General features: G+C 36.7%; 1 protein-coding gene across 8 annotated transcripts in view; it reads right to left on the bottom strand.

Moving 5' to 3' along the window:
* Positions 1 to 20,529, bottom strand: part of ENAH (ENAH actin regulator) — a 100,769-nt gene that overhangs the window by 36,417 nt on the left and 43,823 nt on the right. For all 8 annotated transcript variants that reach the window (XM_069800043.1, XM_069800045.1, XM_069800048.1 and 5 more), the window contains exons 2-4: positions 15,353 to 15,518; positions 13,716 to 13,893; positions 1,908 to 1,992 (exon numbers count right to left, since the gene is read on the bottom strand). In XM_069800043.1, coding sequence (XP_069656144.1) covers positions 1,908 to 1,992; positions 13,716 to 13,893; positions 15,353 to 15,518 — 429 coding nt within the window. The remainder of the gene's footprint in view (positions 1 to 1,907; positions 1,993 to 13,715; positions 13,894 to 15,352; positions 15,519 to 20,529) is intronic.

The following is a 20,529-nucleotide window of genomic DNA, read 5'->3' as shown; positions in this document are numbered from 1 at the left end:
ATAGTCTTTCCACAGACAATCTGGCTAGCAATGTGAATAAACACTCATTCCAGTTTTTCATCCTTTTTTAGGGGAAAAACAAATCAAAACAAGGACCAGACTTCAAAAAGGGCATTATATTAGATGAAAACAAGTAGACCACACTGATCAAATGAGAAAGTGAAGCTATAAGAATGCCACCTGATAATATGTCCTTTACATAGAAAAAAAACTTCAAGAGACTTGCAGAGCTCTTAATATGGGGCAGCACTTTTTTCTGAAGAGATGTCTATCTACAATGCTTCTTTGAAAAGTATTTTAGCTTTTATAAAGCTCAATTAATACAGCCTTCTAAAGGAACAGATAGGAAATAAAAATATTAAAAGCCACTACTGTAGAACAGGGAAAAAAAAAAGCTTTTTAAAAGTCTGTCAAAAGAAGTGATATAAAAGACCTTTATCACGACAGCAGACTTGCACGTAAACACAGACAGATTTGTAATGAGCTTCTTGCCATTTGTTTTTAAACAAGGAAACGTTCAGATAAAGCGATCCCTGCTCAGATTTAAGAGCATACTGCAGAGAAGAGATGGACAAGTATGACTAATTTTGATGTCAAAACTTTATTCACCACATACAGCTAGTTTATCAAATCTATAATATGAATTACTCCCAAATTTGCAATCTGGTTCTGCTCACCTTTGCAAACTAAATGCAAAATATCAAAATAGGAAAAAAGTCAGTGCCAATTAGACCCTACATGTTAAAATATCTTTCCAGTTACCACTGAAAGCTATGAAGTACATTTACACCATGAATCTGGACCACTTCCTATTTATTCATGGATCCTGTTCCCTGCATCTGTACTGCATGTGACCTAAACTGCTCCCAGCATCCCTTCTGGAAGGGAACAGCTAATCTCCTCGGAGTATTTTGATCGTAAAATTATCCAGCATTGCACCACAAGCAATGTGGTGCAATGCTTGAGACAGCCCAAGGTCTTCTTTTTTTCACTGAACCCAGACTGATAGCACTATCCTAGAAGACTTTGCCATTTCACTTACCCATATCCCAGACACTCAACCTATGGCACTAACCCACATTGCCACACAACAAAAGTGGGAATATCGCAACTAGAAAGTTTGTTCCGAGAACCTGGGCACTTGATCAATACATAGTGATTATTAAAAGGAACTGCAAAACCCCCGTATGTTAAAAATGCTATGGGTCTAAAGAATATCCCACAGGGCATGTGACAGGGTGCAGTGGCTTCACATTGAAGGGAACAGCTCAGCTTGGAGGAATGCCAACTGGTCAGGGGAACATGGACTACTCCCTGAGAGCAGCACAGATATAACCAGTATTGCTACAGCTGAAAGCTAGAACTACTAAAGGTTCCATAAATTTATACACTAAAAGCAGGAAATGAAAGTTTCTTTACTAAAGAACTAATACAGTATAAAGGCGAACAACATTTCCAATATTTTGATCTAGTGCATCCACATTCAGGAAGAAAAATTATCATTCTCCATGATGATTTAATTCTCTACTTCTGAAGGTTAAAACTTCCTTCCTTGCTTGCCGCTTTCTTCTTCGTAAGCGTGTGTCAAAAACTGAAGACAACAGTCACTGGAAAATTAATTAGTCTGGTTGGAAATGACAGCAGTGAAATCTTCCCATTTGATCTTCAACTCTTTCATGACAGGCCAATAGCAATTGCATTGTTTGAATGGGTGGAGATCATGAACAAGGGATCTAGCTATGATCAAAGTTTTTACACAGGAAAGCTGCGCTGCTGAAAACTGCATGCATTCAAATGCTGTCCTAATGCAAGAGAGTAATTGTAACTCCTTGACATTTAATTTCTCATCATTAGTGAGGAGTTACTATGTTCTTTAACTGAACAGCTGATCACTTTTAATACTGTACCTTCTCTGGATTTCCAATTCTTCTTGCGATGGACCATTTTGTACTTGAGAGGGAAGCTGTGAATTCTGTCGAGGCAATGTAGGACCTAAAAGTGAAGACAGACCATAAATTAATGATTTGAACTTTTAATATGCAAAAAAGCACAAAATCAAGGAAAAAGGCCAGCCATCACATGACATTAGAAGAACTGTTTACTTCTGCTTTTTAAGCCAAACAAGCCCAACAACATAATACAGCAAATAAAAACTGCAACAAATGTTACCGTACATATTTACAGAATGGATTTATTTCACATGGATGAAAAGGTTTCACAGAAATGCAAAATAAATTTTACATATGATGGAACTTGATAAAAGCTTTGAAAAGCACTCCAAGTCTGATATTTTCTTAAAAAAATGAACAAGTACTGTTAGAGGAACAGAAAAGGCTCAAAAAATTAAAACACTCACCTAAATAGAACACTGGAAATGGGGGGGGGGGGGAAGAACAGGAGAAAAAACATCAGAAGCTTATCACCATATTGAGAGAAGGAAGATAAAGTATGTCTCTACAGTTCACACCAAAATTTACTCAGATTTTAGCTCACCAACTTGGATCAAAGACCTTCCTTTTTGGATAGGTAAATATTGTGTCCAAAGGAACAAAGGCATACAACAAATACACAAACTGTGCATTCTGCTAAGCACAAGAAATGTGAAAGAGAAGGACATGCAAACTCATCTTCGACTTTTACTGATGGGCAATTCTGAATCATACATCGTTCAAACAATTGTATATGCCAGATCTTTCTTCTAAAAACAAAAAGGCTTTTCAGTTTTCCTCATAAATGTACTTAGAGCACAAAATTATTTAAAAAGAATTACCAGAAGCAAACGATGAAGAAGTGTGGAATGGAATACAGTAGATGATGAATGCATTGTTTCTGTAAAAATGGGCAGTAAACCAGGAAATTGAATTATTTAGACTATAGCTACACTTAAGATCATGGAATTTATAAGCAAGCAGGATTAAAAACAATAGAAATGTATGTAGTACTGAAAAGGTCCCAAAGCAAAACAGTAATTTATTGCTGAGATTCCACCAAACTAGTTAGAGTAATGGAGTTGCAATGAGAACTCCCCTATCTCAAATATCAAAATGTAAAATTTGTTTGCCATCTGAACTTGTGAAAATCATCCAAAAAACATGAAGAGACTATATGTGATATACCGAGACATCAAGGACAGGCAATCTGCCTCAGACACAGCAAACAAGTGCCCTCTTTAAAGGTTACACAAAAAGGTTTATTTACTCAAAACAGCATAGTATTGTTTCCACCGTGGTCATAAAGACAATGAATCCTGAAAATTATAAGAGTGTATACTGTCTACTGTAACCTACAGCTGAAAAGTAATCTAAGAACTTACTTCTAGAAGATAAAAGCAGAAAGTATACTACAGAGGTTGTGTCTTCCTTGTTTATTCTTTTCAGCAAGCATTAGGTCCTCATACCTAAGTACATGATGTTGCCCTGAACGTACTACTTTTGCTTGGAGTATCTCCAAGAGATACCCACAGATATAAATCTGTATTATTTTTAATTCAAAAGATTTAACTGCAATGATAATTAAGTTATCAGTAAGTAGAAACATCTGTCATATTGCTCATCTGGAAAATGTTTCTGCTTCAAAACTTCTGAAGTCACACATCCTCCTCTGTCATCTCCCCTCTATGACAGGTTAGAAAGCCTTTATGCCCATTAAGCCATGAACGCAGCTCCCAAGCAGCTGGGCTATTTGCTGTCTGCACCATGCTGCAGCCTTTCATGGACTTTTAGAAGTAGACGCAACCCAGCAGCAGCTGTGTTGCTGCTTGAAAGTGCTATATACCATTACCGCTTGCCACGTCTAATATACTCCCTTCCCTCAGATCTGTCATTTCTCAGTATAACACACACTGATCTAAAAATTAATTACAAAGAACAAAAATAAAAAGAAATGGTCATACTATGGCCATTTACCAACTGGAACTATTTTGTACTGAAAATACAGTAGAAATGAAAACTTCAAACTTCCATCCATTTAGTCTTTGAGAGTATTTAACAGGGTTTTTTGAACAAGGTATTATCTCATGCTGCAGTAGCTGAGCGTGGACCGCCACTCTACAACCTTTCTCTACCAGTGTCCCCCAACTCTTTCTTTTGGTAGCACCACTGGACACCAACCATCTAGCATCACTTACACTGGCTATTCCAACCAGCCTAGTTATCAAAAAAACCTGTTCTCAGAGCCTCAAACTTCGTTTTAGAGCAATGTCTGTCAGAAAATCACCTTCTCTGTCAATTCTGCAGAACGCAACCATCAGCAAGCCAAGCTAGCACAACCTGGTCAACCCACTCCGGTTAAGTTATGTGCTTCTTTCATAGCCATACATGCAAGACAGCCGAACACAATGACCTGCTAACAACTAACACAGTTATTCTAGTATTTCTCATACATTTTTGCCATAAGGAAATGTAATCCGAGTATATCGAAGGCTTTCAAGAAAGAAAAGTTCAGCTACCAAGTCGTTTGGCCTGTTGTCTGACAAATTCCTCTCTGCATGCATAGATTCTTAACAACCACCATGCTAATGGACATTAGCAAGTTAAAGTTACATACCAGGTAGAAAAGCATGTTTTATCCTTTAAGATTTATTACAGCAAGCCAAGACCACCACTTCATTGCTAAAATACAATTGTCTGGATAGTGGGACAGATGGTATAATAAATAAATAAGCAGGAGCTAGCTAATGAAAAGCTCTCTCAGAGGCTTTTGAACACTTCAAGATACTTCAGAAACATCAACCCTGAGGAGAAATATTCACAGATACTGCCTGGAAAAAAAGTCTGATCCTTCTACAGGATCACTTTAACTTCAGAATTGGTACAAGCCAAGTAAGAGACGAGGCTGAATGGGCTATTCATTCTGAGTTTTAAGGAAAACCTAACATCTTTCTTTTTCTGAAGAAAGCACAGATGGTGCGCTCTGCAGCACACTCTGACAGACAGAAGATATAATTTCATACTAATTTGTTCAGCAGCCGTTCCAGTTTCAATGCTTTCTGTTTTTCAGCTTATTCTCACCTTTGCATCACTCTTCCTCTATGACAGGTCAGGCAACTGTGTAGTGAGAGATGGACTGGAAATCCAACGCATTAAAAATCCCAGGGAAAAAAAGCAAGAAGTGTTTTCACCAGCTAGATCAGGACCAGTTCCAGTTCTTCACGCAATCACACAGACAACATCATACTGCTGGGGGCTGCTTCAACCAAATTAAGCACCCCCAATATCACCTTTTTAAACCACAACCAGAGTTGTAGTTTGTCAAACTCCTTAACTTCATTTTCACCACCAATTGATTTCTTTTCTCTGGATCTCTGTTCAAGAGCTGAATTAATTCCAGTTGCACAACCCTATGGATGTATAATTAGCAAGCTGGAGATGGAAACACATGGTTTCTCCTCCCTCGATGCCTTTCAGTTCATCAGTTCCTTCAATCTTTCAATTACATTGTCTGCTTTGGAGTTTCACACCAAACTCTCCACCCCACTTCTTTAATGTCACCTGGCTTATGCTAGCAGTGTTGACATAGCACCTGGCTGACACTGAAGACATCACATTCCTATGAGGTAATAGCCCTAAAAAACCCCCAAGTATCTACTGTTCAAGATTGGAACAATACATGTACCACGGCTCATAGAATGAGCTACAGTGTGTATATTAATTTGGCTGGAGAGGCTTGCTTAGGAGCTGGTAACGTAAGGATAGGTGAAGTGTTTTTTGGGGGACCGCTGGCAGTCAGATCATGTGAAATCTTCCTCAGAATCCCACAGGCCCTATTGTTCAAGATGGCCAAAACACACACAAAAAAACCCCACTCCTGCAATTACTGTACTGTTCAGAGTATAGCATTAAAAGACTAAATCAAATTTTTTCAAAACCTAGTACCCTTCAAAAAAGTTGGTCAACTATCATACATGAGAATTTTAGTTTGAGGTGAAGATCTCAATTTTTCCCCCAGAGAAGCAGTTTATATAAACAACTCAGCAATTAACAATTCCCACTCTTTCATGTCTCAGTATGTTAGTGCCCAAAATAAGCAACATTCTAATTATAGTCATACTTTGATTTGAATATCAGACTGACTTTTCAAAGGAAAAATGGACTGAAAGCAGACAGCAAGTTAATTTATATAGGCATATGCTATAAAGATAAGTGTACTGACTAATTATAATCTTTAGAAAAGATTTTCATTAAGGACAGTTTGAGTACACCTACTAAGCAAAGAACACACCCGAGGCAAGAGTTCAAGGCCGCAGCAAAAAGATGCATTTCCGTTACAGAATATAAGAACTTAAAAAAAAAAAAAAAAAAAAAGCGTGTTTTAGTAAATGTTTAAAGGTTTTCTGAATGAATGGAAAGCAGGCTTTTTCAGAGATCTGTGTTAGGAAGCAATAAGAAGAAAAGTTATTATGGTGACGTAACCGCTTTCACTTGTCTCTTGCTCCTTCCCCTCCTATTCAGAGCCTGTCCTGCTCTAGGACATTACAGAGCAAAGTCTGGGGAGACCTGCTTATTAGCCTTCAGCAGAAGCAAAATGACACCACTCCTCAAGACCTGGACTTGTATTATGGATTTATATGCAAGACTATGATGGGCATATAAAACTAGGGCATTAACAAGTGACAAAACTATTCTCTAGCACTTCTATTCGGGTGAATCATCTTCCAGCTAACAGTTCTCTTTCCTTCAAATATCTACTTCCTCATACGTGGCTACCATTTTCTAAGTACTTTGGACTGAGTTAATTTACTCATCGCTTTGATTTGTTTTAGCAGAGTGGTAACTATGTTGCATTTTCTATACTGAAAGTAAATGCTTTCCATTTCACTTCACAAGCACTTTCACCTGATCAAGGTAATAAAAGGGGACAAGAACAACAAAAATATTAAAATACATTTGAATTTAAGTAGAGAGAAGTCTCCTATCAATGTCAGCAGAGCCTCCTATCACTGCCAGCAGAGCCTTGGAAACTGAGTGCTGATAACCTGGGTGCTAGGCTTGGCTCAGCACTAGCTTGACCTCAAGCAGACTTGCAGTTTCCCTCTGCCATCCTTTTATGCAGGAGGAGACAAGAGACAAAGCTTCAGCACTAGAGTACTACGGTTGCTTAAAGAAACTACAGAATCACAATCCTAAAAAAGCAAGTACTGAAAATCAAATATATCAATGCCATCTACTGTAGGGTATTTATTACTTTTTTCCCCCAGTTCTGTCAAAATATGGTTAAATAGCAGTGTTATAGATGATGACTGTCACTATTTGTATATAATACTATGGAAATGAGCCCTTCTAACAAAGCTGTATTTCCACAATTATGTTCATGATTTTATGACAACACCCCATTCCCAAAAGGCAGCAGATTTAATATAGCTATAATAAATATATATAATTTAATATAGCTTTAATATACCAACTTCCACTGGTAATATTTTTAAGACAACAATATGAACCCTCAAGAGAAAAATATATTAATATTCCCCAATGTTTATTAAACAAAACTTTATCCACAAAATTAAGGTACTTATATATATGTTTGCTACGCAGATAAGACCAACTACCAAATTTTAATGAAATTCTTCAGGTTGCCCACCCAAACTTTAATGCTTTCACCTGATACAACACTAATTCTGAAGAACCACAGGAATCAGAAATGCCACACAGGCAACCCTTAAAAATGAGTATAACTCTAAAAACTTAGCAACTCTCCCTTCACTTCCAAATACCACAACTAACACTGATGAACCTTTCAATAATTTTACATGCAATTAAAATGGAATGGAAGTATTTTGTCCAATAAACAGCTGGAACTTCCTTTAGGTCAGTATTTTGGCATATAAATCAGGATTGGTTAATCAGGATTAGCCATTATAAAACTCTAGTAACAACAACAACAAAAATCTTTAATTAATCCCATATTTAAAAGGCAAAGAAAAAAGTTACTAGCAAAACCAGATATTCTCCAACTTCTGACAATACAGGTAATAAAACCACATCATGTTACTCCCACTCTGACAGTGAGCACTGACGGCCTGCTCCAGAGGCTTGCAATAATTACTTCATTGCAGTAGAATAATTCTTCTCTCAAAACAAGTTTTAGCATGACGTGAACCAAAACAGTGCAAGGACGAGCATCTCAGATCTTCCCCCGGCCTTGCACATACAGTTCTCCTTTCAGTCGCCGATAGTCTCTACACATATTCTAATTAGGCAACCCCAGTTTTTGTTTCAGTTTGCATTTCCCAGAGATCCTAAATTATTCAATCTATGATATAAGTGCATTCCCCTATCAGCAAGGATTTAATTAACTATCTTTGCTGTATGAAAAAGGACTGCACATCAGTATACAGTTGTGGGAAAAGCATGCATCTTTTCCCCATAAAGGTGTGATTATTTAATAACTGGACAACCCAACTTCTAGGGTTACTAATCATTTCAAAGAACTTTAACCTCAGGGGTTTTTTTCCAAGATTAGACTAACAAAATAAAGAGACCCTGGAAACTGTTTCTTTTTCCTCCTCCCATTTTCCTATGAATTGAAGTGTCATTTAAAGCAATATATCCAGAATATCCCAAAAGCTTTTCAAGAACCAATATATAACTATTAAAAATTAGTAAGAAAACCATCATGAATCTTACATATATGTAATTCTATTAGAAGAAATTAGAATAGGCTTATTTACGGTTGTATGACATCTTTCAGTTCTTCTTTTGCTTTTCATCTTCTACAACGAACAACTCAAAGTATCTCCTCAAATGCAAATTACACATATATAAATCTCACATTTAGTTTCTTATTCTCTTAGCAAGGCTTTCCTGAGACTGAAGACAGACGCCACACAAAACAACATCAATTCCAGCTGAACTAGAAGGTACTTTTTGCAGCAAAACTGAGTATGATACCCCTTTGTTCCTCCCATACCCCAACACACACTTCCCTTACTTGCCCTTATTCCTTCAAAGGAATAATCCATTTTCTCACACATCAAGAGAATCTTCTCAGCCATCTAACTTCCCTTCATTGAGGCTTTTCTCTCATTCCAGAGTCACTGTTATTGCAACACGGAGCTCTACTTAATACAGATATGAAAATTTTCTTTGTAAGGCAATGCAAAGCCTTCGCAGAAAGCAGCCATCTTTACTCTAGACAATTAAGACCACTTACTGAATATCTGAACACACTGCACACAGCCTTAAAGCCAGAAATCCTCCTCAAATGACCTCTTAAACTGATGACACATACTTGTCATTTGATAAAGGTGTAACTTTTGACCACCTCAGACAATCGTTTAATGAAATAAGTAAGACTTCCAAAATTTTCCCAAATGAGTGTCAGAAACAAATCTTGGTTCATTTTTAACACATCTCCTAAAGAGTATAGGGCAGGAACTTGTAGCATTAGTAGTCTACCTTAAAATTCCAGGAGAAAGTGAAGTCCTGTGTTGTTGTCTTTCTCTTCTGGATTTGCAGGTGGCATACAAACTGCTCAACTAGCCAGCAGGAAAATAGGGTCAGGTTGAATAGCTACTGGCTAATGCAATTATTCAAACCAGAAAGGAGTGAAAACACTAACTTTTATATTGATTTAAATAAACAGAGCTCAAGCGTAAGAGAAATTAGGATGATCACATGATCAGCACTGTAAATCAGGGGGAAGGAAAAAAAACCCCCTAGACACGCAGAGTATTTCAAACAGTTTCGCTGATAAGGCAGCCATGACTTCAAGTCCTTAGGCAAACTTATCCTGTTTTTTTTAGAAGAAAATTGCCAGTTGTAATAAAACCTTTACTCTACTCCAACTTCAGACACTTTAACTCTACATTCTGAACTCACTGGAATGACAAAAAGCCTGTCACTGCATGCTCAGTGGTACAGGCAACCCAGGGTCTTCGCCTCTACTTCTGTGGATCCACTAGAGGGAGATCCTAAATTAAACAACCTCAAATTATGCCAGTAGTAGAAGAGCTGAGGATGCCAAGTGCAAAGATCAATGACATTTTTCAAATACATGCAAGAGGAGACTATATGATTTTACTTTTTTTTAAAAAGAGCAAGAGAGCCATAAGTAACAGCTGACTTGCAAACCAAAAGGATGTCCACAAAATAATCTTTAATCTTCTTCAGTATTTAGACTTCTGTGAACCATTGCATAAAGTTTAAAATTCAACTACAGCTTTATGAATTTCTGAACAGTATGCTCAGCTCAGCTAACATTAAAACTGCTTTCCTCTTATGAATAAAATACAACTTCAAATGACCAAGCTCATAAAAGAAATTGCCAAAATGATAAAAACACAGCAGAAAATAAGGATATTGCAAGAATCAGACTTTGATTGTAAGCAATTCTAGTGTAAAAGGGATGTTATCGATATAGGATTTCTTATTTTCTTGAGTTGGAGATTCTGTATGCTGTTTCAGATATACTAGGAAACACAGCAATTTACATAAATTATTAGAGACAATTCATCCTCTTCAGGTGCGGATTTTTGAAACAGTATCATCAGAATACCAACTAGGGACTGCATATGTTACAATTTTTAAAAGTCTAACAGATAAATTGAAGAAACAAAACTATCAATATATAACGTAATGACCTTCACATATTAGCACAAATTCCTTTCATAACATATGGCCCCCAACACCTTTTCAGAAAGGACTAATTTCTTTAGGGGGGGGGGGGCAGTTGCAATCCATTTCCTAAAATGAAGAGCTAATAGTAGAGCCTCAGAGCCACAGTGACTGGTCTAAGTAAATACTCAGCTATGTCAGAGAAGCTAGGGGGGAGGAAAAAAAAAAAACCAAACCAACAAGAATTCATTTTTAGCTGTGCTTTCAGGAAGTTATACCAACTATAGAGAAAAGAAATGCATTAAACTTTGAGCAAAGAGTCCAATCAGTTTGTTTCTAAACTGCAAGCTACTTAGGATCCTAGTTCCAGTATTGAAGCAGAATATTCAGAAAGATACTTGATCTTCTTTACTTCTCACACTGACACAGGTCAGAAAAATTAAGTAATATGTAGATCATACACTGACAAACCCTGCCAGCTGATAAAACTTAGGAACACTTGTTGACAGTATTCTAACACAGATACATTATGAACATTTACCTTTAAACATTGTCTGGAAATGGTAACAGGCTTACAAAGTGATTCTATATGCATAATTATGAATTTTTTTTACACGCAGCAGTGCAAAACTACTCATCTTCAGACATCTGCTGAAGCGATGCTGATAATGTTAAGCTTTGTTTTTATTTCGTCTTTATGGAAGCTGGAGCACCTGTACGTCTGTGAAATAGGGAAGTGATAGCTAATCTTAAACAGCCACAGTCCTTCTTGGCTGACAGAAGTTAAAGAACAGTTAGTTATCTCCTCCTGTGCTGATGCTGTCCACCATTAGTTTGTGATGCAGCCAGTTAATACATTTTGACTTGTACCTATTACTACCACGTCAAATCACACGAAGGAGAAACAAAGCGACTACCTTACAATTCAGAAAACTTAAAGGTTACAACCAGTCACTATCAAACATAATTACACAATTTAATTCATGTTCTTGTCAGATCTACATCTCAAAGCTGTTACGAACAAACTAGGTAGACTAAAGCACTATAGCCAGCAACCAGGACACTGTATTAGTCATGCTCAACTCTCATTTCAGGAGCCACATAAAAATCCACCTGAAAACAACCTCCCAATCATCAGAGATTAAGTAGTATTAAATTGAATGAAGTAGACAAAGTCAAACTGAAGGGCCACTTCAGAGATCAATGAAGAGACTACTGGCAGAATCATTTGGAAGAATTCATGATTTGGGATGAGCAGAGGACTGCATTGTAAGTACACCATTTTTTAGACTCATTGCAAAGCTCAGCTCCCCTCACCATTTAAGAAATTACTGAAGTGATGCAACGGGAAAAAGTTATTTTCAGTGAGTCATTTGCTCCTGTGGAATTACACTGATTCTAGGCTATTGTTTGAATGACATATTTGTATTACTAAAGTTACATTTAAAGAAACCCCCAAAATCGTTTTTAGTTTTATCCAAGTCTTTGCAAACTGAAGTGGCATCTTAGTTCAATAAAGTTTCTAGTACTGAAGAATATAACGACATAGTTGTTAGCTCACATATACTTTGTATGAAGCAGCAAGAGAACTAGTCATTAGACAAATCACAATCATCCATGAAATGAAAGAACAGACACACTGACCAATTGAAAAAATGAGCACTGTCATGCCTGCCTATGTCATTTCAGCCTCTCTTGTAGCTCAGTTTTAGTGTTAGGAGGAGGAGTTAAATGAAATGATGAAAATATATATATGTGTATATACACATACACACTTGTTTGAAACATGCTGTACCAAACTCTAAGTACAGGTAATGGGAAACAACATAAAACCCTAAAACGTGTGGTAATTACCATAAATCAGGCCTTTTCAGACTTTACATCAAATGAGTAGAAACAAACACTTCATGCGTTCCCAAGTGTTGGTTGGGAGATAGATGATAAACAGTCAGAATGCATGAAACGTTTACAACTGAGTCACCCTTAGGGAAAGGAAAACTAAGGGATTTAGAAGAGAAAATGTCTAACTGAGAGGTAGGAGAATGGGATACACAACTGGATTATTTTAGCTGGCAAAAGAAACCTTATACCTCTAGCTACCTTTTCTATTTTGGCCTCATATCCTGCATAACTGTATAAGCACTACAGAACGTGTCATCCTTGGTCTAGGTAGCTTAGCTTCAAAAGGTAAGTCTTGAAACAACTATCAGAATGAAAAGCAACTTTAGATAGAGTCACCCTTTTTTGCTGTAGTTGAGACAGCCCTAGTAAGGTTATCTACAGCCTCTCTTCTACACAAGAGAAAGAAAACTGGCACAGAAGTACTCTCTCTTGTTACACGGGCAATTTTTAAAGTTTAATAAGGACAAAAGAATTCTATTTGGTTACAAGAACACAAAAGTCTCTTTTAAAATAAAACCTCCCTCCGTGTGTATCCCAGCGTTACACTGCTCAATTTGCTGTAGAGCCTATCTAGAACATATTACAGACACCACCTGAAGTTCGAAAGCCACTAATTTTTTCACCAATGCTTTAAACCCTCTATGTCACCCTGTTCTCCAAACAAATTAGATGATACAGCTGTTGTCTAAATTATATGGGTTCATCTGAATGTTACCCCTGGATCCAAGGTCTCCAAGCTAGAAAACTCTGTATGGTAAGAACTGCCAAAGAGGATGACCTGAATTCCAAAGGCTGGAGGAAAAAAAACATTTTCATAGCAAACCAGTACTCAATGAGAACCAAAAATACCAATACACATCAAGAACCCTGGATGTCTCTAGAAATCCTGAAAAGTACCCTGACTGAGGGGTACACATTTCTTGGTCAGGTGTTTTGGTTTTGTTTCCTTTTTAAAAAAAAAAAAAAAAAAAAAAAAAAAAAAAAAAAAAGGCAAGCAAAGTCAGCAAGTTTCTGTATGTCATAGATAACATGAAAATCAATTTTCTTGTTAGGAATTGCATTTACACATATGGCAGTCAAGTTGAGGTTCACTATTAAGAAGCAGTAATTAGGCAGATAAAACACCTAATTAACATGGCTAGAGGCTGAATCATTATTAGAAACAAGACTTACTGACTTTTATGCATAAACATTTGAAGTTTTTCCATCTCTGTATTTGAACAATCTTTTTTAAAAAAAGAGAGAGAGAGAGACTCTTACCAGCTTCCTGTGAATTTAATACTTCTAAGGCATGCATCATGGCACTTGCGAAGACGTTGGCATCTTCTTTGCTGCCAAAATTCAGACCATACACCTGCCTAGCATCACGCCACTGGTGGAAGGTCTGGGTAGCCTGATTGTACTTCAGCCCTTTCGGAATGGCACAATTTATTACCACCTAAAAATCATTAAAAAAAATTACTTATATTTAAAATTACTGTTTCATCACAAGTTTCAGCTTCATGTAGATTTTATTGCTTAACCACATGGGTTAATTCAAGACCCATAATCTGTAAGATCACAATGTTGAAGCACACAACCATTTCAATTTTAATTCCAATGCCACATGAAATCGGCGATGAGAATACACAAGGGGACTAATGAGATATTTTGTATCATCTTTTGTAGCTTAAGCATTCTCATTTCAAAAGATGCAGTAATGTTTCATAACAGCAATGTAGTAGTATCAACAGTTCTGACTTTTAGTAGCAGAGTACTTGACATGAATATGCATTTGGATTTCAGAAACTCAGTTTTCCATTAAGTTCACAGAGTGCTTTTTAGAATCTTTTTTTAACCAAGTTATCACCTCTCTGTGGCTGCTGCACCCCTTAGCTTGCAGTGCTTTCAGTAGCAGTTTATGTGGACTTCTATGCATCACAAGGTATCATTTTGCAAGATCATTATGGCTCACAAAAAAGGTGATAAATTCTAGCCAGTAGGACAACCTTTTTTTACAAGCCATCCACTAAGAGGATCCCATTGCACACGGATAACTGTATCCTCTCATCTTTTTGACTGAATAATGGGAGGAAAAAAAAAAACCAACACATTTGTTCTCAGATGAATGCACAGAGACCATTTATTACTTGGAATAAGTATTTAATGACAAATCACAGGGGAGATTATCAGTCTATGCCTCATGTGCGTAATAAATGATGAAGAACAGACCAGAAGAACTTTATGAAATGCTGGGAGAGAGGGAAACAGATATAGAAGCTTTCCTCAAACAAAAAGCTTAGATTTTTAACCCCACCCCAAGTATTACAAGGCAGAGCATATTTCAAGACAGAATGCTAAGTTTGCCTTTTAATCAAGATATAACAACTTCATCAAGGAAATTAAGATGTAATCCTTGTTCCTGCCTTCTCACTCTCGAAGAGGTTGATGATCAGCATTATCAAATGTTAGAAGGTTTTTTGAATGAAATGATCTGAGGAAATGAGATATCATGCATTCAACTTTTCATAATACAGGAAGAGCTACAAGAGAACTGCTGGTACCTACACAGACTGCAGCTAACAGCACAGAGTAGGGAAGAAGAAAAGTTTTTAGGTTGTCACTTTGCCTTAAAGAAAATGAGATGACTTCTGTGTACACCACTAGCCTTTATACCTATTTGTAGGAAGGAAAGGTAGGAGTGCACAAGGACTATTGCCTTGGAGGTATGTAAAGTGCTTAGTTTATGGGGGAAAAGCTATAATACAGTTTTGCTACTTCAGTTAAAGAAAATTAAACTTATTATTTACAGTTCCCATAATTTTACTGAAGACATATTTCTTCATGTTAAAAAAAAAAAAATCAAATCACAAAAATAGCTTAAAAGTCCTATTCCAAATTTTCAGAGATTTGCTTACCTGATGATCCTGAATCTTTCTGCCCACTACTCTGAATGTGTTGTTGCCTGTGTGATGATATATATGAACTCTGCTGAATCCAGTTGATCCACCAGCCGGTACCCATTTCTTATTGGCATCATCGTAGACCATTACAGCAGCTCGTGCTTGGCAGATACTCTGTTCACTGTTAAAATACAAGTATTTTAGAGTAGAACATAAAACTACTTATGGGAAATGATCATTTTTTTGGTTAACTTTTTTTTTAACTCAAAATGCTAAAGCAATACTTGCAACTTGCTGAAACATCCACCTTTTTAAATACAAAACTGCTATCACTTTGACATTTTGCTTAAAGGTGTTCCTTCTGAAAAGCTGTGGTCAAGACAAACAGGCCTAACTACAAATGAATGAGATCAAGAAGAGATTCACTTGTCCTTTTTTTGCACTTTTTCCTTCCTTTCTCCTCACCACCCACCATTAATTTTAATTAAATGCCATAACCATACACAAAGTTTTCTGCAAAGACTTAAGAACAAAGAATCTGGAGTTGTACTAGCTTCGTATAGTTTACATTTTCCAGTGGCAATTACTTCTACAAGAAATGAGGATTGGAATGCCCTTGCTCCTTTTAACATATATAGAAGAAAACACACACATGGGATAAAGTTCAGCACAAAAAATTCACCTGCTCATAACTGAAACACTTTTTGGTTTTGACATATTTTACAAAGTTGACACCTAGATGTAACATTTTCTCCCTGAGAAAAGGTTTTATTGTTTACTGAAAAGTGCAATTTCATCAGGAGATTGCTATCAGTAGCTAATCCTGATTATGGCAGTCATTTGGAAGCTAAGGTACAGCCTAAAGTTAAAAGGGAGCATATCATGAATGTCATTATACAAGAAACACAAGAAAGCAGAACACACCATAAACACACTATTTATTAGGAGAGGAGAGGGTGATACTACGGAAGTTGTCTCTACAGGAAATGTCCAGATGCAGACAGGAAATAAAAATAGAAAGGAATGATTTCTTATCAGTAAGTCAAATTCTCTGAACATACCACTCCAGCACATCCAACATTACAGAAAGCACATGATGCCTGGCTTGCAAGGAATGTGGCCTGCTGTTTGGTAAACTGAGAAGACTGAAGAGACATGCATTCTTCATAAATTACAAAGGAAAGTAATGAAATATTTCTTCATATTTTATGAAGGAGGGAGAAGACGACTCCCCCCCCCCCAGTCTTTCTTGGGGGTTTTTTGTGGGTTTTTACTGGTCAGTTGGGGGTGGTGGTGTTTGTTTGTTGGGGTGAGGTTTTTTTAAAGACCATGCTGAATTTCCCAGTACCTTATTCCCATCTTCCAGCACAAGAAAATACAGCAGTGTATCCAGCTGTTTTGTTAACTTTCAATACTTTTTGAGAAAACATAGCATCAATTTCTATCACGCTTTCCATGGCACTCCAACAATTAGAAAAGTGCTCAAAACTGGGATGCTTTTCAAGGCTAGGGGAGAAGAGGGAATACCGAGTTCACGTCTCTCATGCATGTGAGAGATTCAAGATCAGATGAAGAAATATATTCTTCATTTTAAAAATGCACGTGTTCTAGTCTCACCATCTATTCAACAGCTAGATCAGAACATGATAACAACCTCTAATTAGAACACCCTTTTTCTAGCCAGAAATTAGTTCAATACAGGGATAGTAAAATTATAATATACATATATACAGTGCTTCTTTTCTAAGCATAATTTACAGTTTAGACCGAAAGGACTGCATTTGATCCAAGAAGTAAGATTAGATGGCAAAGAAAATAAAACTGGTTACAAGTTTCAGGTGTTTCACAGTCCCATTAAAAACATGCCAAGGGTAAATAAGAAGGTTCCCTCATCTGAGATGAGGACAATGCAAGAACCTACTGGATTTCTTTATTTTTAGAGTATCTTGGCACACGGCTATATCAAAGTTCAAACCTAGAAACACTCTGTACTGTTCACAAAGTACATGACAAACAGTAGAAGTTTTTCTAAAATGCATAATAGTATTACAGAAAAGTTGGAAAATTTCTGAACCTGAAACAAGTTTTTGCTACATTTCAATTTGGATTAATCACAGGCATGATAAAACCATTGGTGACAGGACCTAGACACTGATTTGGAAGCAGAGCCATGTGGTTTGCAGAGTTCTTGCCAAAAAATAACTTCACCTCAATCATGTGTCAGACAGATAGAAAAATCATTTAGATTCTATTAAAAATTGAGACTATGAGTATAAGCTAATATGTTCCAATTACAATGAAGGTAGAACCAGAGAGTGATTGAGTAATGGTACAGTGATCAGAAGACTTAATTAGTAGGACAGACCATCAAGTTCAGATGTTCTTATTCAGAGCATTCTCACGCTTTGCCCTGCCACAGTCCTTCCACAGGCCTAAGTTTTATGAAAGTTTTTACTTTATTTTATTTAACATAACAAGAAAAAAACCCTACTCATTTTAGAACTATTTGGTATTCAAGTGGCACAATTCGTAAGTGCAAATAAGATGACCTTGAGTGGAATTTCTAGCTTTTCTTTTAACAACTGTTAAACTATTTTTAGTTCCACTTCTCAGGCTATGCCTTGTAACTGGAAATATTACACAAGTCTAGATCTCAAATATTTCACGCTCCATTTAAAATAAAATTATTTTCTTAATAGCAGGGGATTATTCTTACCTACATAAAGACACGAGATGATTCACATACTTTAAAAAATGACAAATACAAACAATTTCCAGTTGACCTATTCAATCACTACACAATAAGCCTTCTGCCTTCATTTCACACAAATCCTATAACTAAAATGTTAATGTTCCAGGTCTATAATTTTCATATCCAGGTACCAATCTGAAGGTGACATATTCCCCTCCTGCCAACAGTTCCCACCACCCATCACTTTGTTTATCAGACTGCAGCAGTAAAATGGAAAATAAAAGAAATTAAACCATCACAGTGTGCTAGCCTTTTTCCAGGGTTCAATAATTGTGCTTTACTAGATGTAGGGGAGAATAATTCAATTTCTTTCTCTTAGTAAGAAGTTCTGCACTCTAAAGTGATTACATTCTGTTTTGAAGAAAAGCATGAAGGCATGAGCTTTAGCAAAGAAGATTTTTTATGTCTGCTCTTCAATGACCATTTGATAGTTTAATATTTGATATGAGTATATGACAGCAATTAGACACCATAAAGCAAGTATTTAAGCCTCAAAAAAAATTTCACTTTTAAAAAATAAGATGCATAACTGAACTCCGCTAACTTCAAAGGGCTACACCAAATTGAAAATCATGCTGTTAGCTCATGACTATATCTTTGACAGGTCCAATGAAAAACAAGATCTAGTTTTCTTTCCATGATCCACCTTCTCCTAGAAAAATGCCGAGTTTAACGTACAGACTGTTACTAGAACCTGAGCCAGTGCCCTTTGTATTCTTCTACAAATACATATGAACTTAAACTTCAGTTCAAAGGAACAAGAGCCAAGTGAATCAGAACAGTATCATTTATCATATTTCTCGCTTTTCAAGCTTATTACACTTCCCTGCTGTACTTCTAACAGGAAACAGGTCTTCACTGATCTCAGTATTTATACATGAGCTCTTCACAGTCCGCAGGGTTTTCTGTAATGCACATGTCCCTTAGACTGCAGGAACTGACCATAAGATGTTAGGATGACTTACTTCATTCACTGCACCAGAATCACTTTGGTCTGATCACAAACTTTTTTTTTTTTTTTTAAACAGACATTACTTTAGCACTAGTGGGAAATAAACAAATTGTTTACAGTTGCAAGAAAAGAAAAAGGGTCTTCATCTATTTGCCATGTCATTAAGCCTTCAAAAGAATCCTACCGGGTTTACTTGCCTATCTACAAATTTTTGTTTTTCTGGTGTGCTGTACCGGTGTAACGGTTCCAGACACCATTACACTTGAATTAGCCTGCACCTTCCCAACATGAGAGCTCATTAGGGGATGCAGGAGAGTGAGTGAAGGGATCCATCTCCAGCTTCAAATGCTACTGCCAGAATGCACAGCTGCTCAAAGAACTGATTGCTAATTTATTAGGGCAGTGGGTTGCAGAACTAAAGTGACAATCTAAAGCATTAACTAAGAAAAATTCAGAAATTGTCTGTTCCCAAGTAAACTTGCCAAACTAAGTATATTAAATTATATGCAGAAAACAGAAAATTCATAAAAGAGAACATTCATGCAAAACAGTGCTTAACAAACCTGAGGAAACAAAGTGTACAAGCTCTCTTCCCAAAATGTAAAGCTTGACAAATACCTAGATAAACATATGTTAGGAGGACTTCTTCTCTAGACAAAGACGTAAGGCTCTGATTGTTAAAGCCAACCATTATTCTGGATAAGTCCACCTACAGCAATACCATATAAAGCCAAAGACAGGGTGGTTGGTTTTTATTTGAGGTGGAAGAGTGGGGGGAGGTCTGGCACTCAAAAGACTCAAACAAAAAACCACAGTAGTAATGAATCATAAGATTATTCTTATGGGAGAATATACTTTCCTCCTCCAGTGATGAGATCATACAGAAAGCTCAAAAACCATAGCAAACTGAACCCTAACAGACATCATTCTTTTGCCCAGATGGAATGTGTTCATTCTTTCACATCCCAAGTTCTTAAGCTCAATGAACAGTGACACCAATGCACAGTCTGCTGACTCAAGCCTTTTTTTTTTTTTTCCTCTCCCCCAAAAGTGGATGCTTGGTTTTCCTCTCTCAAGAACTAAAAAGGATAAACAGACTTGAATGATCAAACTCATATGGAAAACAGCACGACGGCAGCCACAGAAAAGATCATTTAAATATACTAACAAGAGCAAGAAAAACCTGCGATTGCTCTGATTCTCAACCTTTAGTATTTTTGTCAGTGATGTAACAATGAGGTTTTTTGAAAATCGTATCCCACTACCACTTTTTCTGGTGATTCAGTGGTTTTGGTTTTTTTTTTTTGCTATGTTCTCAATTTACAGAAACATAACAACATGTTCTTAAATGTGCAGTCTTTGTGGGACAGAAGGAATGGAAAGAGACGCTGATTCATCAAACGCCTGTTTAGGCTTTTCAAACCATGTGGCACAAAGCTAGAAAGAAACTCCAAACACTTCCAATACTAACATCTCAAAATACACATT

The sequence above is a fragment of the Haliaeetus albicilla genome, chromosome 13, assembly GCF_947461875.1.
Source record: "Haliaeetus albicilla chromosome 13, bHalAlb1.1, whole genome shotgun sequence".
In the NCBI taxonomy this organism is placed as follows: Eukaryota; Metazoa; Chordata; class Aves; order Accipitriformes; family Accipitridae; genus Haliaeetus; species Haliaeetus albicilla.
This window is presented reverse-complemented; position numbering and strand designations above follow the sequence as displayed.